Genomic DNA, 9,401 nt, shown 5'->3' with positions numbered 1-9,401 from the left:
AAGGTCCCATCCATGTGCACACCCACGTGAATTTCAGCCAAAAAAGCTGAGGAGCAGTCATGATCCCAACAGCAGTGGCAGATGTGAACTCATGGAAACCAAGCCCAGTGTCAGGGGGTGTACCCACACATCGTGATGCTCACACATGTGAGGGGCTGCAAATTAAAACAGTTTGGACCTTCATCTCTCCAAAAATACAATGGTGAGTCTGGAGCTTCAGAGCAAAGCGCAGAGCAAAGCATCTTATTGGGTTTTGCTGCAGCTGTCTCCAAAGGCTGTTGCTGGGATGTTTGGCCCATGTGAATCTCATGAGGTGCAAGAAGGCTGAGAGCAAGGTCCTGCACATGGGTTGGGACACTTTTCAGTAACAAAACAGGCTGGGGGATGAAGGGCTGGAGAGCAGCTCTGTGGAGAAGGACTTGGGGGTGCTGGTGGGTGAAAAGCTGGACATGAACCAGCACCCTGTATGCCAGCTGTGTGCTGGGCTGATCCCCAGCAGTGTGGGCAGCAGGTGGAGGGAGGGGATTCTGTCTCTCTGCTGCACTCTGCTGAGACCCCACCTGCAGTGCTGGGGCCAGCTCTGGAGTCCTCAGCACAGCAGAGACATGGACCTGTTGGAATGGGGCCAGAGGAGGCCACAGCAGTGATGGCAGGGCTGGAATGGTGTGAGGACAGTTTGAGAGAGCTGGGGTTGTTTGTACTGGAGAAGAGAAGGCTCCAGGGAGACCTTCTGGTGGGCTTTCAGTACTTGAAGGGGGTCTGTAAGATTGGGACAATCTTTTATCAGGGCCTGTTGTGACAGGACAGTGGGTGATGGTTTGAAACTGAAAGGGAGATCTAGTCTAGATAGAAGGAAGACATCCTTTACTAAGAGGATGGTGGGACACTGGCCCAGGTTGCCCAGAGTGGTTGTAGAAGCCTCATCCCTGCAACCATTCCAGATCAAGCTGTTTGGGGTTCTGAGCAACCCACATCTTATTCCCAATGTCCCTGCTGACTGTAGGGGTTTGTATTAGATGACCTTCAACAAGGCACTTCCAACCCAACCCATTCTATGATTCTGACTCCAGCATGGCTCTGTGTTCAGAGAGCCACCTGGCAATGGCTCTGTGAGGGCTGAGACGTTGAGGCTTTTATCTCCATGGTGGTTGGTCCTACACTAAGGGTCTTGATTGGAGAGCAGGGAGAGGTCTTCACAGTGAGGGTGGTGAGACACTGAATGAGGTTGCCCAGGGAGGTTGTGGATGCTCCCTTCCTGGAGGTGTTCAAGGCCAGGATTGATGAGCCCTTGAGCAACCTGTTCTAGCAGAGGGTGTCCCTGCCCAGGGAAGCAGGGTTGGAACTAGATGATTTTCAGGGCCTCTTCCAACCTAAACCTTTCTCTGAATCTCTGAATCTTTGCCCTGGCCCTTTCCCAAAGAATTAGGGGACAGATGGGGTTGGAATGAGATCCTGAAGGATTCTTTTTTCCTTCTTTCTTTATCCATGAATTAACTTCTGTTTTCATTCTCCTCTGGAGCAGAATCAGCTTTTGTTGAGGGCAACAAGGCTGCTGAGATACTGGCTCCTTGTGTTTATGTTTTCCATTTCCAGGCAAATCCCATTTTGGAGGCCCCCCCCCCCCCCCGCCCCGTTCCCGACCACGAGTTTGGGAACTGAACATCCCGACCGCAGCGAGCCGCGGTGCACCGAGGAGCAGAACAGAAGATTGTTTTCACACAGGGGATTTAACAGCCTGGGGTTGGCTTCTGATGTCCATCCAAAGCGCGCGGGCGGAGAAGGAATGCTCCCTTTGCAGCCCCAAAAGGGCTCACTGCTTTAATTTTAGCTTCTCCAGAGCAAAGCCTTAAGCAGGGCGGCACCAAAGCAAAGCATCCCACAGAGGCTGGAAGGGAGAGAAGAACTGGAGCCTCCTGCTCACCTGCCCCATCAAGCTGGTAATGATGAGTACCCAAAATCTATGTGTTCCTCTTAACACCCCTCATGTGACCTGTCTGTGTGGGTTAGAGGAGGTGCTGGGATATGGTAGAGCTGCTGGGAGGGCAGAGCAGTGCTCACTGTTTACTGTGGGGGTGGTGAGACACTGCAACAGGTTGCCCAGGGAAGTTATGGATGCCCCCTCCCTGGAGGTGTTCAAGGCCAGCTTGTGACAAGGCCTTGAGCAATCTCTTCTAGTGTAAGGTGTCCCTGCCCGTGGCAGGGGGTTGAAACTAGGTGACCTTTAAGGTGGGTTCCAACCCAAACCATTCTACGATTCAGTGAATCAGAGAGAAGCCATGAACCCAAAGGCCAAGAACAAAACTCCACCAAGAGGTGCCAACAAACTTCTAACAGAATATTGAGGAGCTTCAGTGCAATTTATGTGTGTGGCAGGAAATAATTCATCCCAGGAGGAATCAGGCAAGCTTAATTTCCTCTGTGGCTTTCTATGCTTGATAGTTGATAGGGATTGTCCCCCTGTACTCAGCACTGGTGAGGCCACATATTGAATCCTGGGATCGGTTTTGGGCTTCTCACTCCAAGAAGGATATTGTGGTGCTGTAGCAGGTCCAGAGAAGGGCACCAAAGCTGATGAAAGTTCAGGAGAAGAAGGAGAAGGGTCTGGAGAACTTGTGAGGAGTGGCTGAGGGAATTGGGGTTGTTCAGCCTGGAGGCTGGGGGAAGACCTTCTCTACAGCTCCCTGAAAGGAGGATGGAGCCAGATGGGGGTTGGTCTCTTCTCCCTAGTAAGAAGTGATGGGACATGAGAAAACAGTCTCAAGATGTGCCAGGGGATATTTAGGTTGGATATGAAGAACAATTTCTTCATGGAAAGAGTTGTCAAGCCCTGGTCCAGGTTGCCCAGGGCAGTGGTGGAGTCCCCATCCCTGGAGGGCCTTCAAAGCCCTGGAGATGTGGTGCTGAGGGCCATGGTTTAGTGGGTGCTGGGTTAATTGTTGAACTTTGTGATCTTAAAGTCTCTTCCAACCAAATTGATTCTATGACTATGGACTCTGTAGTTACTGCTGGACATGAATATCAACCTTTGCTTTGCTCACAGCCCACTGATGTCCTATCAGGTCAGTGCTACCCACAGAGCTCCTAGAAAAGCATCCAGATCCAAACAAACCCAGAAACATCTCAACATTTCACCACCTTCTTCCTGAGCATCCTTTCCTCCTCACCAGGGCTCGTGGAGAAATAGCTGATGCCTTTTTTTCCTTCAACAGCTGCTGTAAGATCCAGCAGATGCCACCACTCAGTCACTAACTCACAAGTCAGGGTTTGAGGAGAGCAGATTTTTTCCCCCCCCCTGTTTGGTGGTGTTGTGAAAGTCCCAAGCCCTCGTTATGTTGGCAGGATTTGCAAATGTTTTGAGCAATGAACCCCTGAGCAGCAGGTCGGGCAGCGTGGGGATGTTGAAACAGCAGCTGGTGTTGCAACGGTGCTGGCTGAGGACAAGCAGGGATCTCCAGCTGGGAGTGCTCTCCATCCAAATTCCACCACACCACAGTGGTCAGCAGAGCAGGTTGAAGCTCAGCTAACTGAGCTTCTAACTCAAACATCTACAAATGGCAATGTATGGATTTCTTTCACAACCTTTCCCTGTAGGGAACAGTCCAATGCCCAAGTGCTTGAGGAGCAAAGTCCTCTGCAAGGTCAAGCAGTAGAGCAGAATTTACTCCCAGGCTTCCCCCCCCGCCCCCAAGAGGTTTAGGCTGGACTTGAGGAAAACTTTCTTTCTTGCAAGAGTGGTCAGGCATTGGAACAGGCTGCCCAAGTCAGTGGTGAAGTCACCATCCCTGGAGGTACTTAAAAGATGCATGAACGTGGTGCTGAGGGACATGACTTAGTAGCAGTAGCTTAGCAGTAGTGGTGGGACTGTGAGCTCTAGGTGAGCAGCTGGACTTGATGATCTCAGGGGCCTCTTCCCACCTCAACAGTTCTGTGAGATTCTATGAAAATAATCACCCCAGCTGGGAATGACAGTGATGTGGAAGCACACAGAGCATTGCTCTGAGTTCTCCAGAGAGGTCTGGGTGCAACTCCTGCACCAGCAGTGAGACTGAAGGCAAGAAAGAGGGCCAACAAAAGAGACAAGACAGCAGAAAAGTGATGCCCACTTGATACATGACAGAAGCTTTCCCTTTAGGATCATGCAGCACTTTCTTTTAGTCTCTGTTTTCCATCTAACCCAGGAGACATCTCCTTCCCTTGAGCCCTGCGCTCCTGAGTCTTGCTATTATCAGCAAAAATGAGATTTTAGAGGGTTTTTGCCCTTGGGAAGCAGGGTTTTTTTTCTCCCTCAAGTTAAAACAGCAAAAAGTTACTGGAAAAGAAACTTTCTTCAGTGTTAAAGAGCTGCTGAAGCTCTTCTTGCTGCTGGAGGCTGAGCGTGTCCATGGGTTTGGAGTATGCTCTGAATTCCAGCAGCACACAGAGCCTAAGATGATGTCAGGAAGGGCTGAGACTCTGATCAACTTGCTCTAGTTGCAGATGTCCCTGCTGACTGCAGGGGGGTTGGACTAGATGACCTTCAAGGGTCCCTTCCAATGCAAAACAGTCTATGACTCTGTGATCCTCCTCTCATGCTCATTAGGGTTTCCCTGAGTGCTCACCACCAGAAGAAATGTGCTGAGGTGGGGGCATCCAGTAGAGCAGGGACACCATTTGAAGCATGAACTGGGACTTGTGAGGAGCATCTAGCCTTGGGGCAAGCTGTCCTTGCCTGTATCTCCCCTGAGATGTGTGCAGAGGGCAAAGGAGGGCCAAAGATGCTGCCATTCAGCTGCTTCACCACTCCATGCCCCTTGCAAGCCACACATCAAAGAGGTGCAGGAATCCACAGTGCAGGTTGTTTGTTGGCAGCACCACACTCATGTGGCACTTGTTTGTGAGTCTAATTTAAGTAAAAAGCCAGTAAAAGGTAAGTGCAGGGTTTTGGTGCTGCACTGGCAGGGTGAGAAAATGCCTGAGGGAGACTGAAACATGTAAAAGAAATTAAATTGCCTGATTCAGCCCAAAATAAACATGGAGCTAATCCCTCTAATGGCCTTCAACAGCCCCCATAATGATGTATCCAGTGACAAGGCTGTGACAGGACCCAATTAAGGCACTCATATGTTCAAAATCGTGGCCTCATCATCTTTGGTTTCATCTGGAGTCTCTCAGTGGCTTGCTGAGACAAGGTTAAACCATCAAACTTCATCACTGCACCAGCAGATTGAAGAGACCTGATGACAGGCTGAGTGGGAGGCACTGGTGTTTCTGCTGCCTGCTCCTATGAGTGGGTTTAGAAGGCACAGGGATCTCCTGGGATCCCCAGATCCTCCAGCACTGCCTGGGATCCATTTGTAGGAGCATCTTGTATAGGGCAGCAGAGTGATTCTTCTCTCTGAGGGTACCTGGGAGTTTCAGTTGGAGCATTGCATTGCATGAAGCTCTGGGGAGGGCTGAGAGGTTACCTGGGGATGATGGGAAGTTTTAAGGTAAGCTTTAAGGTAAGGTATTCACCATGAGGGTGGTGAGGCACTGGAACAGGTTGCCCTGAGAAGCTGTGAAGGCTCCAACCCTGGGAATGTTCAAAGCCAGGTTGAATGGAGTTTTGAGCTACCTGTTCTAATAGGAGGTGTCCCTACCCATGGTGGGGGGTGGTGGAACTAGATGATCTCCTTAAGGTCCCTTCCAACCCAGACCATTCCATGAATCTGAGTCTATGACTCCATGATTCTAAGTGTGTTCCTGAGGGGTCAAGAAGTGTGAAGCTCTAATGTGGGTGTGCTCATTTTGTTTTCAACCTCTGTTTCTGCAGCCTTATCATCTCCATGACAGTCCAAATTTTTAGTGGTTGTGTCCTAAATCCTTTTGCTGAAGCATTATGAAAAAGATATGGAGGTAGATTGCCCAGGGAGGTCATGGATGCTCCCTCCCTGGAGGTGTTTAAGGTCAGGTTGGATAAGGCCTTGAGAAATCAGGTGGGGATGGTGTTCCTGGCAGGGAAGGTGTCGCTGCCCATGGCAGGGGGGTTGGAACTAGGTGATCTTCAAGGTCCCTTCCAACCCAACCCATTCTATGAATCTATGGATGCCCAATTACTGCATCAGTGCCTGTACAGCCGTGGCAAGGACTCCTGAGCTGTGGATCTGAAGTTGGAATTTAGGTTGAGGAAGCCACGACGTTGCTCAGCCTCCAGCAGCAAGAGGAGCTCAGTGGCTATTTAATTTTTCCCCCCCTATGCTTTGCTTTTTTCTAGTTAGTTATTTTGGGGCAGATTGGCAAAAGAGGACCCTCTGCTTTTAGCTCGCTCTTTCCCAAATCTGGGCTTTGTGGGAGTGCTGGATTCATGGCTTCCCTACGTTAAAAATTAGCTTCTCTTCTGCGTGCCTGGAATTAATTTTAATTCAGAGCAGCTCGCTCTGGCTCATTTATGCAAACCACTCAAATCTTTGTGCCAGCACAAGGGAGGGAACGAGCAGCTGGGAGCGGAGGAGGATTCTTTTTGGCAGAAGTGCCAATTTCTGCCAGTTTAAAGAGGTTACAAAACTTGGGGGTGGGGCTTTTGTGATCAATTGAAACTGATCTGAGGCCACCCAAAGGGAGGAGATCTGCTTTCCTTGCCTGCCTTGTCCCCCATCCTGTTCTTTTACATGCAGGATTTTGCAATAAGAGAGGATGTGAGGGTTAGGGAGGGTTTTTTGTTTTGTTTTGTTTTCTCAGTCGTAGGGCTTGAGGGGAAGCTAGTAAGGACCACACTCCCCAACTGCTTTGTATTTTGAAGCCTTTGCTACCGTCCATGCAAAGTGGTTTACTCCTGTGGCGTGGCTCTTCCCCATATTCCACCTCTGAGTCCCTTTAAAAGGCCACTAACATGTTGTAAATAATTTACTAAATCTACCTTGCCAAGCAGGCAAATCATGAGCTGCCCCCAAGGACATCATCTGATCAGCGCTGGGACAGGCAGTACTCCCCTAACTGCAACGGGAAGTGAGATGTCCCAGGGGACAGCTTCTGTTTCAGATGATTCGAGGTTGATGATGGGTTGCTTTTGTGAAGTTCTCATCATGGGAGTGTTCAGGAGGAAATTGGGTTGTGCTGGGACAGCTTCTTGGCTCAGCCTTTTCTTTCCCCCCAAATTGTTTCAAAGAGCCTGGGTTTTTATCTCCTTTGCAGATGTGAGGTTCAGATATGAGCTTTGTTTAAGGTTATGGAGTTTGGTCTGAAATTACTCAGAAACCAAACTCCTTCAGGATTAGAGCCCATGGAAGTTATGTTCTCTTGATTGGATGTATACACTTCAGGGACACTCCTGATTTGCACTGGTAACATGGGGCCATCTGACTTTCTGGCATCATAAAATTGTTGAGGATGGATAAGAACTTTAAGACCATTGAGTCCAATCATTACCCCAACACAGCCACCCCAAATCTGCCACTAAGACATGTCCCTCAGCATCACATCTACACAGCTTTTCAATCCCTCCAGGGGTAGGGACTCTAGCACTTTCCTGAGCAGTAGTTCCAGGGGTACAGTTCAGGCCAAAGAAAGTCTTTTAGGGGGTGGGGGCTTAGATCAAGCCAAAGAAAAATGCCTTCTGTGCACAATTTGCTCCTGCTTTCTGGGAGGAATTGAGAAATTGGGGGGGGGGGGGGGGGGGGGGGAGGGGGACATGAACTGCTCTGAGAGTTGCCCATGAAATGTGTCACAAAACATGACTAAGAGTCACTTAACTCATTTTCTTGCTTAATTAGAAGGTGCAAACTCTAATGAACCTTTGCAGCTTCAGGACTGGTTCATTTGCAAAACATTTCAAACAATTAAGTACGAGAAATAAGGACTCACAAAGCTAATGTGTGAAATGAAATATTCTTGCTGGAGATAGCCCTATGGGGCCAGCAGGAAATCCTTCTCCTCACACCTGCAGGCATAGGCTGGGGTGTTGGCAGTGGGCTGTGGGGAGGCACTGGTGGTGGGAGAGGGCAGAGATGGGCAAGGGACAGGGAATGGGGACATGACAGCTGGATGGGATTGACATGGGACAGAGGGTGGAGACTGTTGGACCAAGCTGAGATGGGGACAGGAGATGCAGACAGGTTGACCAGGCTGGGCTGGGGACAGGACATGGGGACAGCTGGACCAGGCTCATTGCAAGACAAGAGGCAGATGGGACAGCATATACTAGGGAGAGAGGATGGAAACAGCTGGACCAGGCTGAACTGAGGACAAGAAACAAGACAGTCCAGACTGGGGAGAGAGGATGGGGAGAGCCAGACTAGGCTGTGCTGTGGACAAAAGACACCTGGGATATTCTAGGCTGGGGACAAGGGCTGAGGACAGCTGGAGCAGGCTAGGATGAGGACAAGGGATGGCTGGATGAAGCTGGGCTGGGTAGAGGTGATGAGGACAGCCAGATCATGCTCGGCTGGGGGAAAGGGTATGGGGAACGACTAGACTGAGCTAGTCTGGGGCCAGGGAACAGACAAGAGAGCCCAGGCAGGGGCTGAGGACAGCTGCACTGGGCTGGGCTTGGAGACAGGAAATGGGAACAGGAAATGGGGACAGCTGGAGCAGGCTGGGCAAGGGACAGAGGCTGGGGACATCCGGGTTACTCCGGGCTGGGGACAGCGCGGGGACAGAGGCGGAGAGAGCCGCAGCCCGCCAGGCTCGGCGGTGGGCATTCGGCCCGGGTCCAGGCTCAGGCTCAGGCCACTGCGGCGCGCGGGCCTCAGGAGCCTCTGTTGCTGAGCAACGGACGCCACGGGATCACGTGGGGGTTGGGACCACATGACCGACCACACGTGCCGTCGCAGAGTGATGACGTCAGCGGATGCGGGCGGTGACGCGGAGCCGTTGCGGGGATGGCGGAGAGGGAGCGGCTGTGGCGGCAGATCCGCCTGCTGCAGGGTATGTCTCGGCCGGGCAGTGGCTGCTGAAAGGAGACCACGGGGGGCTGGGGCCGAGGGGAGAGGGTTGTGAGGCGCATTCCGGGGTCCTGGGGGTTAGGGGCGGGTTGTGAGGGGACCCGGAGGTCCGGGGCGGTGGCGGTTGAGGAGGGTTGTGAGTGGAACGCAGAGTCTGAGAGGGAGCGAGGGGGCGTAGGAGGGACTCTGGATCCCGGAGCGGGGGATGTGAGTGATCCCGGAGACTTCGGGTGGTGGTGGGGCATCCCAGGGTCTGAGAGAGTGAGGGTCGGGTTGTAAGGGGGCCCTGGGGTCCGGGCAGGGGGTGTGAAGGTATTCCAGAATCTGTGGCTTGTGAGGGGACCTAGGATTCAATGAGGAGAAGTAGCTGGTGAGAGGCTTCCTGGGAGTTCTGAGAATGTTTGGGGCTCCCCTTGTGAGGTAAGCCCCCCACTGTGGGTCCCTACAGGTCTCGTGAGCCTCCTGGCTGGTGGGGGGAAGTGGTATTCTCTGCTCCACAGCCCC

At 51.7% G+C, this 9,401-nt stretch overlaps 1 protein-coding gene across 1 annotated transcript in view; it reads left to right on the top strand.

The window, feature by feature from the left end:
• The first annotated feature begins 8,732 nt into the window (after positions 1–8,732).
• Positions 8,733–9,401, top strand: part of ZC3H3 (zinc finger CCCH-type containing 3) — a 164,918-nt gene continuing 164,249 nt past the window's right edge. Inside the window, 1 exon segment of the mRNA XM_068163211.1 lies at positions 8,733–8,880. Coding sequence (XP_068019312.1) covers positions 8,835–8,880 — 46 coding nt within the window. The 5' untranslated portion in view covers positions 8,733–8,834.

The sequence above is a fragment of the Melanerpes formicivorus genome, unplaced genomic scaffold, assembly GCF_026170545.1.
Source record: "Melanerpes formicivorus ecotype bairdi unplaced genomic scaffold, bMelFor1.0.p_v2 SCAF_71, whole genome shotgun sequence".
NCBI lineage: Eukaryota > Metazoa > Chordata > Aves > Piciformes > Picidae > Melanerpes > Melanerpes formicivorus.
Note: the sequence above shows the minus strand (reverse complement) of the source record. Positions and strands in the feature narration are given on the sequence as shown.